Source organism: Pelecanus crispus, chromosome 1 (genome assembly GCF_030463565.1).
Source record: "Pelecanus crispus isolate bPelCri1 chromosome 1, bPelCri1.pri, whole genome shotgun sequence".
NCBI lineage: Eukaryota > Metazoa > Chordata > Aves > Pelecaniformes > Pelecanidae > Pelecanus > Pelecanus crispus.
Genome location: NC_134643.1, coordinates 56,007,744 through 56,028,195, shown reverse-complemented (window position 1 = coordinate 56,028,195; position 20,452 = coordinate 56,007,744). Strand labels below are relative to the sequence as shown.

Genomic DNA, 20,452 nt, shown 5'->3' with positions numbered 1-20,452 from the left:
AATCCTAACACCTGATTTGTCTCCCCTAGAATCTATGGCTTTGCTGAGTTACATCCTCCAGCCTACTCAGATCACAGTGCACACTAACATGAACTAGCCTCTCCCCTCATGTCTCCTAATTATGCCTGTGTTGATTGCAGTCTGCATTTCCATAAATCATGGTTATGTGTACATCAGTTAGCACTGAGGACTTTGAACAAATACGTGCCCCTGGAAACCTTGCTGCTCCTGCATGAGATGAACCTGTTTCTGGGCTATCAGGTTAACACTATCACCAAGAACACCACCATCTCCCAGAGGGAGCTATCAGGTGATCCAGGCTGGATTATGTGTGTAGTGCTCTCTTAGTACCTTCTGGTTTGGAGGAATGATTTACCAAGGCAAACTGGCATTCCTACAGCCTTGACCTTTCTGTGACACCAGCAGAGCTCCATAGTTCACTGGCTTTGTGGAAGTCAGAAGCGCTCAAAGTATATCTCGTTAACCTTCTCAGGCTAATCATGGCAGGGGACAGGACCTCAGCAACTGCAAAAAGCATATAAATGCACTAGGAAAGAAATGTTTCAGCAAAAATGGCAAGAGCTGTGTAAATGCCAGACCTCAGTGAGCTGGGGGACTGTGTTTCTGCACAGCACTTTTATTCCCAGAATGAGTTGTAAAGCAAGAGCAAGTACTTCACCGTGTCTGTATTCTAAGCCAAGCCCCTCTCTGGCATATGCTAGGTGCTGTATAAATATAGAGGGAAGAAAATTCCACCATCTCCTGCAGCCTACATGTTTAATTGAAAGGCTATTAGAAGCAATCCCTGCTTCTGCAGGTGCAGTGAAGAAAGCAGCCTTCCCCAGGTGGTTGTGGAAGGTGAACTTGAGGTTCAGGAAGGAGTGTTGTTTCTGTGTTAATTAATTTTGCATGTGGAGCATTCACAACCATTTCTTGTCTGCTTTGGCTGATGTGGCTAATTAATCACCTTAAGTGTCTGTAAACAGCAGATTTTTGCTCTCTGTGGCATCTCTTTTCCACCTGCTGTAGACCAGCCTACATGAGGATACAGACCTGTGGCATCACAGGAATAATACATTTGGTAATGGCTGCGATGTCAGCATTGTAAGTGTGAGAGTCATGACGTAACCAGCTTGGGTGAAGACTAAGAGGAATGTTCTATTCTGAGGGCACATACTGAAGTATGAGCATAGCAGGTGGAGATATCAATAACAAGAGTCTCTCTGTTCATGTGGGTTAGTTGGGGGACAGAGATACAATGATTAAGACAGTTTTGGTATCTGCAGACTGAAAAGTCAAGGAGAAAAGGTTTTCCACAGAGATATTCTTCCTCTTTCTTCTGCTTACTTAAGGTCCCTGGACTGGAAAGGCTCATCTGGTCCCATCCCTGCTGCTCTAAGCAGTATCATATAGCCCTTTACAAACTAGTTGTGCTTCTTCTCGACCCCATTTTAGTTGTTTTCACAGCTCCTTTTGGGTGGCTGTTCCAGAGCTTTCCTCCTCTGATGGTTAAAATCCATCTTATTTTCAAGGCAAATTTCCTCACAACCAGCTGTTCTTGTACCAACATTGTTTTTCTGCTTAAAACCCCGTTTTCTTCCTCCCTTGTGTATCTGTCCCCCCTTTATTTATACAGAACAGTCATATCCCTTCTTGGCTTTCATTTATCTAGGTTAAAAGAGCTTTTAATCTCCTCCTTTAAGGCAGGGTCTCTGTTCCCTTAATTGCTCTATCCAAGGTTACTGCTGATAACTAGCTTTTCTGTAAGGTTCCTTGCTGCTTTGCCCAAACTGAGTGTAAAACAGCATGACCTATTGCCTGTTGAGTAATTTTGGGGTGTGCTCCCACATGTGTCGTGTCAGATCCAGAAAGACATGTGTCAACTATCAGATCCAGAAAAAAAAGACATTAGGGTGCTGTTGTTAAAACTTGCATTTGTTCTCCAACTTATCTCTACGAAGCTAAAGTCTCCCATAATGACTTAATTCCCAATATAGTTTCTCTTTAATAACAGTAATGACATCTCTATCCAGACTGAAAGCCAAGCCTGTGGAGCTATAGTAGATCTCCATAGTTCAGTCCTGGTGGAATATCTTGCACCAGCCTTCCAAAAACTATCCTCAGTCACAAATGATTCCACTCTATTTATGCATATGATTTATTTCTTCACAGTCTACTGCAGCATTAAGGTTACAACAGCATCCCCCAGGTTTACCTTTACTTTTATGTACCCTGAGCAATGCATACTTCCATTGGCAGTGTCCCAGTTATAACTGCTATTTCTATGGTGTTTCTATTATCCCTGTAGTAGCCCTTTCCAGGTCCTGCCCACTTGTTCTGGTTTTCCCATGTCCTCATTCAGGATCTGTACGAATTGTACTGACAAGACTCTTATTTCTCCCTGGACTCTCCATGTTTCCCAGAGGGGTTAGGTATGCTTTTCTGTCAGCTATATTACCAGTAACGCTACTCTTTTCTGCCTGCTGCCCAACATCCTACCTTTACCTTTTCTATAGCTGATCTTCCCTTTTCCATGTATTAAAATCAGGTTTAAAAGTTACGTAAGCTTTTTCCAGTTAACTATCTGACAGCAAAGATAAAAGTCAGGAAGTGTTCACATTTACATCATTTACAGGTACATGCTGTATGTGTTCCCTCATCTAGCTCTAGACACGTGTGTGTGTGTCTTCTCATTTATGTACTATTGGAGAGCCTCATGACCTGTTCTGTATTTATCTACCCAGTGCACCCCAGAGGTGAAAACGTACCATTATCTCCATTTTATACAATGTGGAGTGGAGGCACAAGGGTGCAGATCACGTTCCAGAGTTCCTTGGTGGAACAGGGAATTTCTGCCTTCTAATCCATGCTCTGCATTGTTGCCTTAGTGCTTTCCCACTGGAATGAACAAGCTCCTCGGGAAAAAAAAAACCTTGATAAGGGAGGAAATACTGAACTTTTGGGGAAATGCAGAAAGCAGTTCAAGTCCTAAGTGAGTTTGAAATGGTCTTTCTTTTATTCTGTAAATGAAACCAAATCCCTTTTGTTCATTTTGTATTTCTTCTATACCAGAAGTGCCAGGAAGTGAGAGAAGATTTTAAATGAAAAGAGACTGGTGCAAGGCACAGTGCAAATGGGAGCCTGAATGAAATAAAAACTATCAAAAGACTTTGCCCAGACATAGTTCTCCTGCAGCCTGTTGAAAAACAAGTGCCTGAAGGTTCAGGCTTTCCCCTGAACGTTCACCCCAAATAGGAACGTAATGCCTCTGAGCATCTTGCCTAAGTAATGTATCTGAATATTTCTGGTTTTATCCAGAATTGTATTCTGCTGCCTAGTCCTCGAAAGCCAAATTTCTAGGAGGTTTTGTTTTTCCATCTGTTGACATGAGTTAGAGGTTTCTCCAGATGCTTTTGTGTTTTGAAGTCCTGCTTTGGCATGCTAGGAGGAGCTCAGAGATTGGCTTCTGCTCTGGCTAGAACAGACACTTTTGGAAGTTCATGGGAGTAGCTTGCACTTGTCTGTACTACCCAGATGTACTACCTTACCCAGATGATAAGGATTTTGTAAATGGTGAGACTGGTTGCTGGTCATTTGAACAGGCGGTTGCTTTTGCCAGTGAGATAAGATATCCACTGAATGAGATTACCAACTCCTCTGTGTTATAAATATCTTACTGACCTGGTAACACTGAAAAGAGCATATGAAGAAGAATAAGAAAATATACTCTTCTGGTATAAATTGCAGCAAAAAGATTTAGGTTAGACATCAGGAAAAAAAAACCTTTTTAATGGGGAGGATAGTTAAGCACTGGAATAGACTGCCGACAGAGACTGTGGGCTCTCCATTGGTGTAAGGACAGGTTAGGCAAACATCTGGCACAAATAGCTGTTACAAGCCTTAGCTTCCCTTGGGAGGAGAGAAAAGCCTCTATTAAGAATAAGTTTCAGGGAACTAATACGATACACCTTTCATTAAAGATGCACATTAACATACCGCAGAACACTTTTATTCTGGCTGCATTATACCATGGTTAAGGCAATTTGCCAGCCTGCTGGAAGGCTTTCGAAGGCTCTCACTTATTTTCCCCTTGCATAGGCAATCTTACCTTTTGTCTGCATGGGATAGCTTATATACTTAGACAAACCAATAGCATATATGATTGACTTTTTGTTCTATAATAGCTCTCACTTTCTTACTTTGCAAATGTATTGGATTTCTACTTCTAACAGCTTGTTATCCAAAGTAGGATCTTATATTTAAGGCAAAAGTTAGCTGCTCCCCTCCCCCAACACCTCCAAATTCATCTGCAAACTGAAGTGATTTTCTTTTCGTAGTAAGATCAGATGCGGTACAGACAGAGCGAGGGGAAATTAAGGTGAAATTCTGGTTCTTAGGAGCCCTTCCCTGGCATACAGGAACATACTTAGGGATTGGAGAATATGATTAGAAAGGGCGTTTTAAAGATCGCTAGCATCCTTTTGCTGATTCTATGACCCTCCAGGGCTCCTGGTGGGAGTTTGGAAGACTAGACTCTGATTGGAGAACGCCCAGTGGGTCTTGAAACTGCAGGGTGACAAATATGTAGGATGGTTTATTTTTCCTCTTTTTGCTGAGGCAAGCACTGAGCAAAACCTAAGTAATAACAGTTCACAAGCTGTTAATACCAAATACCCTGAGACTTCCAAAGTGCCTTGCTCTGCTCTGTGCAGCTTGGTGGGTTATATTCTTTAAGGGTTATATTCTTTAAGAGTCGGCATCATTACCTGGACAAATCTGTGACATTTAATTCTGTTGTGGCTAACCTCTGTCCCCACAGTGAATTGCTCCTTCCCTCTTATGGCAGATTATCTAGTATACAATGCACATTTGTATTTTCTTTCTCTTGCATTGTCTCCATCTTCTGCACATCTGGTGTTTCTTATTAGCCTTACTGTCCTTGCCCACGTATTTCTTAAGCCTGCTCTTCTTTAACTACATGCATACACATTTTACGCTTGCATGCATGAGCATATAAAGAAGTCTGCTCCCTCTTAATTCACAAAGCTTTTCTGAATTTGCTTATTCATATCTGTAGATGTCTGCAGGTATATGGCATGCCTGATTGTTCAGGTTAGTAGTGAAACATCTATTTGCACGTATTCTTCAGATACTCCATAGTTAATCTGAAAATTTAGGTCAGAACATTCCCTTACATCCTATTTTTCCTCCTTTTTGGACAATTTAGAATGATTTTATTGGGATAATAAGGAAAGGACATGTACTACTGTATTTGCAGGTTAGGTGCTTCAGCATGCAGGAGGCTGTGGCAAGACTGTCATTGTTATCCTAATTTCATAAAGTTGTCCATGTAGTACAACACTGTGAAACGTGCCTGGCACACAGCCTTATGAACTCCCCTTTCTGTTCCAGAGAACTTCTGGGTAATTACGAATTGGGTTTGCCTATCTGATCTAATTTATCACTTAGGGGTTTATATCATGCCTATTACTGTGATATCTAAGTGCTGCTGAGATACTGCAAGATGTCTCTTTCATCAACCACTTATTTCTATGATAAGTTAATGTTAGTGAGCTGAAGTCTGGGCTGTTCTGTACAGCATCTTAATCACTGGTCTCTACTGAGCCCCGACGTGTACAGTTATTCCACTTGTCTGGTGGCTTCACTGAACTGGTTTGGGGGATTTGGGCTCAGTTACTTGAGGGCTAAAGTTGCACTGCAGAAATCTCTGGCTCAGATGACAATAAATTGACCTGCTTGGTCAGTGAATGGGAAGTCCAGAGCTGAGCAAACCCTGGGTGAGCATGTGAGTATATGCTCTTTATTCCCTCAGAAATGCACTCTCTACATCCAGGGTTAGATATTAGCATGAGTACAGACCGTCTGCTGCCCTAGACAACACTACCTGTCTTTTGTGGACAAAAAGGGCCACCAGTTCCTGGGGCTCCCAGTGTGCCAGCTTTCACCTGCTGCTCAAAGTGTGTTTAAAAATTAAAACAACTCCCCTTTGCCCACTCAAGTAACCAAAAAAAAAAAAAAAGAAAAAAAAAAGAGAGAGAAAAAGAAGAAAAATAGCTGTGTACCCTGCTTGCTGGTCTGAGCAGCATGACTCCGGGGGTAGAGGGAATATTAGGGGGAAGCTCTCCTTGTCATTTTTTGCCAACTGCTGGTCATAAGGACCTTTGGGAAGGTAAGAGCAGCTGCCTGGCCACTTCACCCCCTTCTTACAAAACCCACTGCCTTGCCCTCACTGGGGTGCTGTGTTCATGCTGCAGGGATAGATGGGGAGGCTGCTGTCTCTGGGTGATTTCTTCTGCCTTTCTTCTCCCTCCACAAGCCCCCAGAGTGGATTTTTCTTTCATGGCCAGATGAAGAGGTTGTTTGTTTGTTTTCAAGGTGACAAGTGTTTTATGTGAATTCTGGCTGCTCTCAAATGCCAAACCCCAGCTGGGCTTTGAGTTTCACAGAATAACCGCTGACACCTAATGAGCCTCTAATAAGTGCTTCTCCCTCCCGTTCTGTCATTTAAATAAAAAAATGACTGAAATTTGGGGGTGGTGGGAGGTGGTGTTGGATTGCAGTGGAATGAAGCTTTTCTGTTTACCCACCAAGCAGGTACACTGCTAAGAGCCAGTTGTGCAAGCTTCCCACACACCCACACTGCCTCTGCCATCAAGTCAACATGTCTCAGCCCTGGCCTGGAGGGCTTTCTTTGAGGATTGTACAGGAAAGTTCCTTCTAAAGCCCAGTTAGTTTCTTGCCCTCTCAGCTTCACCTGCCAGCCAAGGTGCTAATTAGTGTCAACTGTGATGGGCAGAATTGAGAACAGAGGCGAGACTTTGATAGTTGAAAGTGTAGTTGATGTTCAGGTTTTTTCTTTTCCTGGAATTTTTGCAAGGAATGGTCTACCATGGGAAGTGGGTGTGCTACACGTATTGTCTCTTCAGGGACTGGGGTGGCTTCAAAACACCTCTTATTTGTGGCAGTAGGTATAAGGCAACTGAGTCCCACCCCCGCCTTTTCTGACCGCTGAAGATATGATCTCTGTTTGCTTAATAAATGGCAAATGAAAAGGTATTATTGCAATATATCCTTATGGAAAAATAGCAAGATTAAAAAATCACAGATGCTCTTTGATTTTATTTTTCATGTGTCAGAAACAGATTTTAGTTTTCATGTCTCAGAAATACAAAACAATTCCTTGTTTCTGGCTAAAGTATGTAACCAAGTCACTATGAAAGGACAAGAGCAGGTATTTCAGTAAGCCCTTACCAGGGGATAGTGAGAACTACTGTTAGCAAGAATTTCTATGTTCTTCTACTGTGAAGACACTCCTGAAAATGCAGAACATCTCCCTCTTCAGTTGCCCGTCTCTTGGAAGAACTCAGTCGTGACTAGGAATGGGCAACCTTTTTCCAGAAGAAGGAGTTATTTCTGGACAAAATCAACTTTAGTTAAAATGAATCTATTTATTTGATGAATTGCAATGAAAAAAACCGAAGACAAAATTTTGAAAAAATAAAGGAGTTCTGCTTTGACTTTTTCAAGTGAAGTATTTAAATTCCTCTGTTTCAAAATGACATTTCATTTCAGCATTTGTATATACTTCTCTTTTTTAGCAGGAAAAAGAAACATATTTATTGTGGCTAGTAGGCTGAAGTCAACATTTCAGGAGAACAACAAGCTCTGTTGATGTTGTTTGGCTGAGAAAGTTGAAAGACATCATGTCTGTTTGACATGATGGTATCCCCCTGGTCATCCACTCACTGTCCCAGAGGTGAGACCATCAGAGAGATGAGACAAACCAGACATCTTTCTTGTTCTCCACTTCCCCCTGGTTTGATCCTACTTACTCAGAGCCTTCTCCCCAGAAATGTCCTCATCTTACATGAGCCATGGGCTTGAGTACTCCAGCTTGGGTTTTCCTGCCCAGGCCTGTGGGAACTGTGGTTGATGTAGAGGGATGGGGCAGCTAGAAGTCTAACTTCTGTGGTTTGTGTCTCCACAGGTGGGGAAATGGAAGGAAAAAAAGTTGCAGATGAAGTATTATGTGTGGCCCCGCTTTGAACTGTATCCTGACTCTGAGGAACGTGAGGATGATCACCTGAGTATCGTGACCTTGGAAGAAGCACCATTTGTCATTGTGGAGAATGTGGACCCCCTAAGTGGCACCTGCATGAGGAACACGGTCCCTTGCCAAAAACGCATAGTGACCGAGTATGCACCCCTGTTTTTCTCCTCCTATTGGGCTCTCCCTTCTCAGCAGAATGTAGAGAGTCTGTTGGCCCAATACCATCATACCCTGATAATCCTTTTTTAAAAAGTCATCTCCATTTGCTCAGCCTGGCCCGTGTCCATTCATGACTGGCCCCATTGGGCAAAATCATTGTAGTGTGTTCCTTCATCCTCCAGCACAGATAGCACAAGTGAAATTCTCCACATGTGGGAGGGGGAGTGCATACTGACAACAGAAGGGAATTAAGGGAGTTTTCCCCAGTCTTTTAACCCATTATTGTTGTGACGGTTCAGGAACAAAACCGATGAGGAGCCAGATTACATGAAGAAATGTTGCAAGGGGTTCTGCATTGACATCCTCAAGAAAATCTCAAAGTCTGTCAAGTTCACCTATGACCTCTACTTGGTGACTAATGGCAAGCATGGGAAAAAGATCAATGGGACGTGGAATGGAATGATTGGAGAGGTCAGCAGCAAAGGGAGGGAATGGTGGGCTTCATCCCTGGGCCGGTTGACATGGGTCAGGTCTGGTCTCCCATCAGTATTGGATTTCCTTCTAGGGAAGGGACAGAGGTGACTCTATAGAAATTATTGGCCTGGATCCTTTCTGGGCACAGGGTGAATTAATCTGCTCTGACACTCTTACCATGACTACTTTTCCTGTTCGATGATTAATTATTATTCTCTATAGTGTCACAAATTTGGCCTTCACAGTCAAAGAAAGAGGGTGATATCCATGCACCAGAGGCTGCAACCTAGGTTATGCTCAGGTTGTATACAAGGTGCATAAAGAATGAAATAAGACTTTGCAGTGTTAGAGGGAGGAGAAAGCAAGGACAGAAAAATGAGATAAGACGTCTTCTCAGTGGATGATGTGTTTATCCTAAGATATCTGTGGATTTATTTTTTGTACGTATACCAGCTTTGAGGGGAAGATTAATGTTTATAGATTTCCTGAAAGAAGAAGGTGTCCTGATGAAAGATTAGAAAGGAGAGATGATAGAAACAATATAGGGAATGGGATTACAGGAGTAAAAGGGCTGTGTAGAAAGGCAGGAAGGTGTGAAGGGTCTTGGCTGTGGTGCTTGAGAGGTCTTTTGGGTCTGTGTGAGATCTCTTCCTTTCCTTCCTCCAGGTCGTCACCAAACGGGCCTATATGGCTGTGGGATCCCTCACCATTAATGAGGAGCGTTCAGAAGTGGTGGATTTCTCTGTGCCCTTCATTGAGACGGGAATCAGTGTCATGGTGTCACGTAGCAATGGAACTGTCTCACCTTCTGCCTTCTTAGGTATCATTTTAATCTAAAATTAAAACTTCACCCAGTGTTCGTCAAAAATTAGGTGAAGGTTGCTTGTGATTCTTAGCCTGAAAGTCCCTTTTTGGGAGTACCTGTGGGACAGGTATATAAAAATAAACTGTGATGTTTTAGTTCTAAATCCCAAGCAAGCAAAATCCAGGCAAATGCAAACAGGGACCGCCTAGGAGTTCCAAGGCATTTCTCAGCAATTGTATGCCTAATCCCAGCAAAGAATGGGCTCACTCAGAGTTGTCACCTACTCTGCAACATGTGGTTTCCCAGTGACTCAACTAATAGCATGTTCAAGGACTGTAAGCCAGAAGAGAATTGATTCAAACCTTATAGCTGGTATGCCATAGTACTTAGTGATAACAATTAGCAATAAATTATTGCACTTGAGAGACATTATTTGTAAAGAAGGTATTAACTTGACCCTCCCTTGACAAAGCAACTGGTAGAAGTTAGAGATCTAATAGAGCTTTTCAAGAATAGCTGAGCCATCAGTTCTGTGCTGACACTGTGTCTTCCAATAAAGTGATTTCTAATGTCCTTCAGTGGTGGAGGGTGATCAGAGAATGCAGAAATGATACTGCATTTCCTCAAGACATCCATACCTTCCTAGTATCTACTATTTGACTTTATAAAATGCTTTATGATGCAGCAAACACAGTATATGAGTTACATAATTACTGTCTGCTCTCTGCCAGCATCCTGAGAACATTTACAATAGAAATAACTTTACATGGGTAAAAAAATTTTTCCAAACCTCTTTAAGTAGGAGTTTCATGACTACTCCCTCTTCAGGAGTTTTTGCTTTTAGCCAAGCCCACCAATATTGCTGGGGTATGTAAAAGCGCTGATAAAGTTAACTCCAAAATTTTAAATTGCAATTTCACTGAGGTTGCAGTACTGGCTATAGTCTGGAGCAAAGTTCTAAGTTTCTTTGATCTGGTTCAGTCCCATCTTTATCTGTTCAGGCTTGGAGAAGGAGAAAACCTGGCAGAGATCAAACACTTGCAGAATATGAATGCTCACATTTCTAGAATGAGCCAGTGTTCCCATTGCTACAGGAATGGAATAGCTGAAAAACTACTATCATTATGGTTGAACCTCAGAAATTTGGAGATGCTGTTTGGCTCAATAGCATCTTGAAAGTTGGATGCTTGTCTGAAACTCTGCCAGTTCTGCTTTATTTTCCCCACTCTCTCCAGATGGTGCTGGAGGACTTCCTGGGAACAATCTTTTATCAATGCATTTTATTTTATCAATGCATACCACAATGGCTGCTTGTAGTTCCAGATGGAGCCATGTGTCACAAATGTAACAGTAAGAAGGAATGCAGTCATTACAGAGAGAGAAACTACACTTCTCCCAATTCAAGAAGTTTTTCAGACTCAGGTTGAAGGCTTTTTTGTAACTTCTGGGTTTCCCCAGCCCAGTTTGCCTCACACTCTCACTGGGGTGCTCTGGAGATCAAGGGAGGTGAGGGAGGGGTGAGGTGGTGTATCAGGTCTGTCACCATGGTTTTCTCTTCCTCTCCAGAGCCTTTCAGTGCTGACGTATGGGTGATGATGTTTGTGATGCTGCTTATCATCTCTGCGGTGGCTGTCTTCGTCTTTGAGTACTTCAGCCCTGTGGGCTATAATCGGTGCCTTGCTGATGGCAGAGGTAAGGGGAGTCTCTCCTTGCCATGATCCACTCTTGCTTCCAATCCTGGCTCCTTTGCTGGGGTGTTTCCTTTGCCTTGAACATGATATGGATCTAGCCTACTCTGAGCTGTGCATTCAGACTAAAGAGGGCAGGGATGGAGGTGGAAAAAAGGCTCTGAAGAGAGCAGATGTGTATAATGGATAATTTGCTTGGCTCCGGAGATGGAGCTGTGTTGCCTTTCATCTCTAAAGCTTACACCAGCTCCAACTTTTTCTCATTGAGGGGAAATGAGTCCTGGTAGCTGGTGCTGGCAGTGCCTATGGTGCTGCGCCGTCTGAGGCAATCAGAGGGCTCAGCGCTGTCAATCCATCCTTCAGTGCTCTGTCTCCCCAGAGAGCAAGCTGCTCTGCTGGCCTCCCAACATAGTGCTATATCCTCCAAACTCCACATCTGTCACCTGGGCATGTCCTTGCCTTACTTGGCTCTCTGGCTTGCTAAGGCCAACTGAGAAAGTGGGAAGCTCATTTTCCTGGGAGTGGGTGATGGATTATTTTGGAAGGGCAGCAGGAAAGATGGAAACAAGCGAGTGACCCATCTCTGTGGTTCTGATCTTCAGAAGGCAGCCTGATGAGTTATAGAGAGGATGGACAGACAGCCTAAGAGACAGCCTTTTTTGCTTTATTAGCATGAAGACAATTAGCAAGTTGAGCCTTCTGTCATCTCCGTATCTTCACCCCCTGATGAATCAGCCCTTCAAACATTTCTGGGTTTATTGGTCCATTCAGAATAGTGGGAGAGAGACAGTTATTGAAAAATGCACTCATTTGCTCCCCAGTCTAGTGCCTTGAGTGAATTTATGCCATCAAATTAGAGAGGAGTGAAAACGAAGTGTTAATGAGAATGCAGGCAGAACCACGTATATGGGGAAGTGGAGAACTTCTCTCTTAACACAGAGCTGTGGAGGGCCTTTATGGCAACTGATTTTAACCACATGGATCTGTGGACACAAGTAAATCCTGTTAAACCTATAAGTCTCCTGAGACATATTAATACAGATGTGGAACTGGAAGCAGTTCTTAGTACAGGTGTGCAGTCGTGCAGTTATTGTTAGCTGAACTGCAGCTGCAGATACCAATATTTCTGAGTAATTGTGAACAGTACTGCATGATCAGGCAAATATTATCCCTGACAGATGTAACCTGAAGATGTGGAAATCAGCTGAAGAGACTGCAATGCTTGTTTGGTAATGAATGCTCTGACTAATGTTACTTTGACTGCATTCGAACTAGTCTACAACAGCATACCCCTGCCTCCCACACCTGCATTTTCTGTTTACAGACACCAAGATTTTCTCTCCAAGGTCAGGTGGGCATGCCCTGATCTAACCCCTAAATGATGTTGGGTTGTTGTTGGGGCATTCGAAGTTGGAGAGCTCAGAAGGATTCTGGATCCCTGGTTTGGATCAGGGGCTCTTCTTGCTGTCTTAGTTTGTGGCTGACAAAGTAACTGTGAAAGCACATGGAGCGATTAGTGGAGAGAGGAGGGTTTTCAGAGGGAACTTCTCTAGATTTCCTTACACCTTACAGTTCCCACTGATGATTTGCAGGCCTTACACCTGTGTGTCTTAGGGCTCATTAGGTAGAGGGGAATATAAAGCTACCACTCCAGCATGTAAAAAGACAAGGACTGCCAAACCATGTTTCTTATGGCAACTTTGTCTCCCTGGCATCTAGAGGCTCCAGTTTTGCCAGGTGATGATTCTGCTTTGAACTTGGTGTGCAGTTCCCAGAGTGCAAAATGAGCCCCTTGCACCTTTCAGTTGTATTTAGAGTAACACAGTTAGTGTTTTCAGATAATCTATGCTGTTCCCTGCTCAGGGATTTGGAGAGTCAATCTTCCTTTTGCTCCTCTGCTGGAGCCAACCTTAACCACAGGCAGCAGACTAAGCACCAGTCAGCCTACCCAAGGGAGGAGATAAAACATGGGATGCTAACCCAAAAGGTTGCAGAGCCAGGATGGCACCACTGGAGAAGTGACAGACCCTTGAAATGTACCAGAGGGCTCTCATCCTAACTCGGTGTCTGAAGGAGGATCCTTGGAGTAATTGCATCTGCAGTCTCCCTGACAGCTCCTCTTGTGCTCAAGTTGAACAATTTTGGGTTGGGTTCCCACTAGTGGAACTAGCATATGCTAGGGATCTGAGACTGCTGGGAGACCAGCAGGATTTCACAAGTTTTCAGGCCTGGTGCTTCATGAGCACACAGGCTTTTGGGGTATGGGTGAGCTTTCATGCTGAAAATTGAATAAGGGCAAAATAGCAGCTTTTAAAACACTGGATCTGCTCCTGGACTATCTGAGGCAGAGCTGCTGAATTTCCTGAGATATAAGTGACATATACTCTGGTCTGTACCTTAGACACAGAACACGGGGAGAGGGAGCCGAGTTCTTCTCTGGCTTGTGTGTCTTCAACAGACTGGGTAATGAAACCGTCTTGCAGAGGTATTTGTAGAGCTCTGTTCTTTCAGATGGTGCTCTTCCTTGCACCTCTACAAGTACAGTGGAAGCCATGTTTTGAACAGGTGCATGCTGGGAGTTCAAGGACAACATCGCTGTTGAATAGTTAGCAATGAGGATAGAGATTTTCTGAGCAAACTCTATTTCTGGTAACAACACTTGAACTGAAATGGAATGTTTGGGCTTTAGATACTCCAATAAGATACAAAAAAACCCCTTGTTATAAGGCTTCAGTGGAAATCTTTGAGACAGAATAAATATGGAAGCCTGAGGACTTTTTAAAAAAATCATTTTTCAGGGTCACACTTTTCTGAGGTATGGTGTCATGAACAAAGGGGAGCGCAGCTGCAGTCATTCATCTCGTATGTATGAACAGATACTGCTCTTAACTCTGAAGTCAAGACACGTATGTGAATAAAAATGCAGACCGCTTAGTCTGGGATGCTCACTGTGGGATCATGTTTCTCAATCCCTCTAGAGCCAGGAGGTCCCTCTTTCACCATTGGCAAAGCTATCTGGTTGCTGTGGGGGCTGGTGTTCAACAACTCTGTGCCAGTGCAGAATCCCAAGGGTACCACTAGCAAGATCATGGTGTCGGTGTGGGCCTTCTTCGCTGTCATCTTTCTGGCCAGCTACACTGCCAACCTGGCTGCCTTCATGATCCAAGAAGAATACGTGGACCAGGTGTCTGGCTTGAGCGACAAAAAGGTAATGGATCCACCCAAACCCCCAAAGCAGCCTTTTCCATAGAAGAGGCTGCTCTATCCTCTCTTCTTCACTTTTACTGTGAAAGTGTTCAGCTTTTTTCGGAGTCACATCATAGCTTTAGTCCCTAGTTTAAACAGCACAACTGTTCTTCGTTGTTATTCAGTTGCATTTTTACATGTTTTAAGCACTTCAGGAATGAATTAGAAACAGAACTGAACTGTGCTTGCTTGCATGATCCCAAACCACACCTTGACTGTCAGCAAGAAATGAATTAATGGAGCTTTGGAGACAATGTGTATAATGGCTGTAACCTGTTTTTTCAGGGTGAAGTAATTTGCCTGTGCAGGAATGCTGGCCATTAGGCTAGCAAATACAGTCTGTTAGTTTATTCTGGGGACAAGTTCTGCCCATGGGGGTAAATCAGCGTGGCTTTGTTGGTTGGCTATTGCTTGCATTTGAAGTTATACTGTCTTTTTTTTGAGGCCTTTGGAAACTCAGCACAAGAGATCGTTTTCTGTTCAGAGTGTGTTTCACTGCCTTGTCTACATGCGCTGTGTTTTGTCCTCGCAAAGCATTTGCATTTGCTGGGCTCTGCACACTGAGGATTTTGAGGAGATTGCTCATGCATGCAGGGTAGCACTGTTTGGTTCGTGAGGGTCTGAAGCTTTGCACACTGCTTTATTTTTGTTTTGTGGTGAGGTTACTCACAACAAATTGAGTGTTGTGAGGCTCAGCTGCCCATGCTGAATTTGTTAGTCAATCATTGGGGCTGCTTAAAGGGTCATGCCATTGTAGGGCAACCAAATAGCAATAGGTCGTACACACTGCTATTGGGGATAGCAGCAAGAAGATGACTCTAAGTGTCAGTTTGCTACTGCTAGAGTGGTTATAGTTAGTGTCTCTTGTGTCCCCCATGATAGTCTAGAAATAAATTGTGGCCAGGCCCCCTGTGTATACAGTGTCCTGTGCAGCAGGCTGGAAATTCTGTGGTGGATTAATTTTTAAGAGGGTTTTTTTTCCCCTTTTGTTGTTCTTTCCTGGAATGAAATATGACACAGACCAATACAATCCATGCAGAAGTGCTCCTGTTACTTGTTTTAATTTCAACCTCAATTTGTTTCACACTGTCTCCACATTTGCAGTGTGCTGTATTGAGGAGGGGGTGGGGGGCAGGATGCTTTTCTGCCAGGTGGAGGTTGTTGTGGAGACTCCTTAGAAGCTGTGGACTCCCTCAGACTAAAAGGCACTGTTCAAAACCAGCCAGCCCTATCAGTGTTAACATTAGTTTGTCATCATTAGGTTTTCAACTGTCTGAGCTAAATGGGATAGTTCATACCTGTGATCTATTGTTTCAGGCTGTGCCTAGGCTCATGGAGAGAGCCACGCTTTCATTCTCATGTTTTTCAAGATATTCTTCATACCTGCAGAGATATGTGCATGAAATATCAATTGAAAGCGGTAACTCCTGGAGCTTCACAGAGCTTTTGGATACAGGTCTTCAGGCGTATTTTAGTTGATTTCACTGTAGGGCCTCCTGTGTGTATTGGATTGAGGTCATTTTCTTCTACCTTTCTTTGCCAACATACCTGTGTTTGCTTTTGCTATCCTAAAGCATATGTGCTTTGTTTCTTGGGAAAGAGAAAGGCCACAGTATATACTCAGATCATTGTGGTATGCCTCAAACACAGCTGCTAGTACAAGTGCAACATTTGGATAAAATTACGATCTACTAGAGCATCTGGAATCAGATGAAAATTGGCTGGTAAAAACTGAAGGCCAACTGCTGCCTCTGGAGAATAAAGACAGGTGGGAATATCTACATCCAAAAGATGTGTGTGAATGAGCTTGATCTACTGGGCTCATGGATTTCCACTCTCTGGACGTGCAGAGGGCCCTGCAGAATTTCAGAGCAGCCATCCAGGCATCTGTTGCACTGCTTCAAGTGTCCTGGTTTGGGAGGAATTCTATGTTCTGAATCTCCTCTTTTCCCTCTTCCAAAGCCTGCATACTGCTTGCAATTCACTCACCCCCTCAATACACTGCTTAGCCGGGATGCAGGGTACAGCCACATGCAGGGGAGATGGAGGTGTGCTGTGTTCTTCCTCCCTTTTCCTGCCTCCTTAAATTAGCCTGTTCAGACTTTCAAAGGATGCAGTCACTGACCAATGCCAGGTGGCCAAGAGGAATGACTGCAGCTTCCAGTCTCTTTTATCTCCAATGTGTGATCTGGTGTCCACAGCAGAAGTGAGGCAGATCAACCTCCTGGCCTGCTACATCAGCTGAAAAGGGCAGCTCTGTCCCGCACAAGGAGTCAGCAGAGGATGTAATCCAAGCCAACAGGCGAAGGGCTAGTTATTTTAAGGGATATTGTTCCTTCTTGCCTAGACCAAGATCTGCTTGCGAATGTCTTTGTAGCATGGCAGTACCTGGGGAAGGTGTCCCACTGGCACTGTACAGCAGCCAAAATGCCAGATGCACTCAAAAAATCCATTACTGTGCCTGGCTGGGGAATGCTTGTCAAGGTCAGGCTGGCTACACCCTGCGACAGCCACCCTGAGGGTCTCTTTGGACCCTCTTCCTTGGGCCTTGCCTGGGAAGAGCCACTCCAAGAAGTGCCTACAGCTGCTGGCCTGCCACTTCCCCAGAAAACCAGGCTGAAATGCTCCAGCTGTCTAAGGACTTGGATGGTGTCTTGGCTGTGCCCCAGCATTTACTTCCTAATGACATGCAAGACAGTGACTAACGTCATGTGCCTGCTGCGCTGTGCGGATGCTTGAGCAGGCCTGTCTGAGCTGCTCTGGAGTGGATACCTCTGTGCCAGGGTAGTATGTTGGACTAAGGGTGGCTGGAGGCTCCCTGTACTGAGCTTAGTGGCCGCTGCCACTCTTTCTCTGGCCCAGGTGATGCTCACCCTGCTGAGTGCCACCCCTTTGTGCTCAGCTAGCCCAAAACTGGTGCCAGAGCTGACCCAGGAACCCACCTCATGATGGTTGTTAATTCCTCCATGTTAACCCTTGCAGATGCTAAATTGTACATCAGGCTGTGGCTCTTCACGCTGGTGCAGCTGCTGGCAGTTTGAGGGAGGAGGAACCCGCTCCTCCCTGAGAACAGCACTGGCCCCATGCATCCTGCAGGCAAAGAGCTGCTCTGACAGCATCTCCCTTCCAGCTCCCTGCGCTTGCAGCATGCTGAACTGCTCTCCTCCTGCACGGATGCCAAACCAGCACCCACCACCTCTGCTGGTCCACCTTGCACAGTGGAGCAGCTGGATGTGGTCCTGGCAGGGGCAGAGCCGTGCTGGCCGGGTCAGGTCCCTGGTCGGAGCTCTGCCCCTTGGCGGCAGTGCCGGCAAGCCCAGCTGGAGCATTCTTGCACACAGTGCTGGGCTGCATTGGTCTGGGGTCCATGTGGGGGGCTGCTATGGCCCCAACCCCCTGCAAAAACCCTGCTGGTAAGACGGCCTGTCGCAGAATACTGCAGTCGGCTCCTGGGTCTGGATTTCATCTGACTGTAATCAGGAGATATAACCCAATTTCCAATAACGGGAGAGCTTCAGACACATTAGAGAAACAAGTGCCTGCGGTATTTCAGTCTAACGAAGGCAATAAATACGGGAAAGATTATATAAAATGAACTAATGTGTGAAATAATCTAATAGCTATACGTAATTTCCATTCATATACAGTAGTAATAGAATAAAAGCAAATGTCAGCAGCCGGCAGGGTATTTAAATAAAATAATTTAGAATGCAGTAGGTTAATAATAATAAAAAAATAGTATCCATGCCTATAAATCAGTTGGAAATGCCAAAGAAGCTAATAAAGTATCAAAATAGTAATTTTATAATTGACATAAGAAGGAGATAAATGAATTTCTGCATGTCTGCAAATTAATATAGATTGCTGAAATTTCACACGTATTTGACTGATTTACTTTTTAAGATGTTAATGAAATGTTAAGACAAAAAGCCTGTTTCTATGCAGCATAGGTCAGCTATTTTTTTCAGTAGATATGCTTTTTTTTAAAAAAAAAAAAAGTTTGGGAGTTAAAGCTGGCCAATATTTTTACTGAAGAAAAATCTGTGGAGAGTGTAAGAAGGCAGAGGGGAATTCTGGTATTTGCCAAAGTAGCTCATTTTGGTATCCTTGAAACAAAATACTTTGTTTGATATTTCTGACATGTTTTTTTGACTTGTCATTTTCTAAAGGCACTACTCGTAAAATTGACCTACATTTTAAAAAAAAAGAAAATAAAGATTTTTTTCTGTAACAAAGGAAAAGGACAGAAGGAGATAATTGGAAGACAAAACAACACACATTATTCTGAGGTGAATGAAACATTTCAGGTTGAAACAAAGCAAAAGTCTCACTGAAAAACCTGTGAAAAAGGATCTGCTGTATTTCTGCGGTAATAGATGCTTGGCCATGAAGCTGAAAAATGAATTATTTCCCACATTGTACTCTGCGGCACATTAAATCTAAATTACACAAGGATCCCAGATATGCAGAACACTTAAGCATGTGCTTAACTTTGCGCTCATGAGTGGCGACATTAAAGTCAATGGGCTATTATTCACATGATTGAAGTTAAATGCTTTTCTGAGCTTGCAGCTTTTGTACAACAAATAACTGTTCTGGAGAAGTCCAGGAAAAAACGCAGAGCGGGTATCTGTCAGCTAGAAATTTTCCAAGGGGACCAAAAGCAGGGGTCAGTCTTGTACCTTGTAAGGTCTGTAAGGGGAAGATTGTCTAACCAGATGGCTTGGGGGCAGTACAAATCTTCTACGGGATTGTGCATTTACTATCAACAGACATTTGTGGTACTTTCACACATTTCTGCACGATACAAAGGAAGTTACATGTGGCGGTGTCCAAAAGCAGAAAATACGCAGTCCTTTCAACAGCAGTATGATTTTTATTGTCAGGAGACCTTTGTGGAGATGTGAGTTAGCTAGACAGAAGTAAGACCATGTCACTTCCAACTCTGTCCTCTTGTGATAAATCAGAACCTTTTTTAAAATGCATAGAGTCCAATGCACCTTACTTGACCAAAAACCCAAAAAAACAAGGAAGTCCCCAAGCCCCCAAGCCTTACATCATGGGGTAGAGCTGAATTTCTTTCCACAGTGAAAGAAATTCTCTGGGGGGACATCTCCCTGCAAATAAGTTGAACTGTGTTCAGTCTTTTGCTTAAATATGACCTTTATATATAACATTAGTGGTACTGACTAGTGCGTAATATAACAAACATTGGTTCATAGTGAAGTGTAGAAAACTCAGAGCTCTCATAGTCTGAAATTTTATGTCTTAAAATCTGATGATTTCTCTGCACCTCTTTGTAAATCATGCTACTATAGTATTAAATATTTACAAATACTATATAGTGCAGTATATATCTGTGTAATCACATATTATGCTAAAGTCTTCATATTAATAAATAGCTATTAAAGTAGCTACAGCATATTGTATGTTAGTAATAGATCTTTCTAACTAGTGACTTACATTTATTGTGTACATAAATATGATCTCAGATAATATTTTACAGTTGTAGATGGGTACATTTATCGTAGATTTAGTCATTCTGCACTCCTTGGATTGGCAAGATTTTTATGCTTTCTGAGATCCTTGGAACAAACCTCTGTGTCTGTGTGCTAAAAAGTGATTCAGTAGTTTTAAGGCTATATATGTTTAAAGTCAGTGGGTTTTCAAGCATGCTTCTCCCCCTGCTTCAGTCCTACCTTCTTTGTCATTCTCCCTCTTTTTTTAAGCTCTGTGCTGCGCAGCGCAGAGCAGCGAGGAGGCTGCGATATGCTTTAGCCTTCACTCAGTCTCTCAGGATTCTCTCTTTTCTGTTGATCTGGAGGGATTTAATGGCAGTAAAAAACTCACAATGAAACTCTTCAGGATCAGTGCCAGTTAAAATGTAGTTTAGTTGGGAACTTAAGCAGGTAAGATACACTGGGAGGGGATACTCAGAGTCAGACTGTAGGCTTAATTCATCCTTGCTGGAAAGGGAGAAAGGCAACCCCTTGGGCTTTGCTGGCGGCA

General features: G+C 43.4%; 1 protein-coding gene across 1 annotated transcript in view; it reads left to right on the top strand.

The window, feature by feature from the left end:
• GRIN2B (glutamate ionotropic receptor NMDA type subunit 2B) overlaps nucleotides 1-20,452 on the top strand; it is a 172,225-nt gene that overhangs the window by 133,647 nt on the left and 18,126 nt on the right. Inside the window, exons 4-8 of the mRNA XM_075713149.1 lie at nucleotides 8,009-8,217; nucleotides 8,530-8,701; nucleotides 9,371-9,524; nucleotides 11,076-11,201; nucleotides 14,176-14,405. Coding sequence (XP_075569264.1) covers nucleotides 8,009-8,217; nucleotides 8,530-8,701; nucleotides 9,371-9,524; nucleotides 11,076-11,201; nucleotides 14,176-14,405 — 891 coding nt within the window. The remainder of the gene's footprint in view (nucleotides 1-8,008; nucleotides 8,218-8,529; nucleotides 8,702-9,370; nucleotides 9,525-11,075; nucleotides 11,202-14,175; nucleotides 14,406-20,452) is intronic.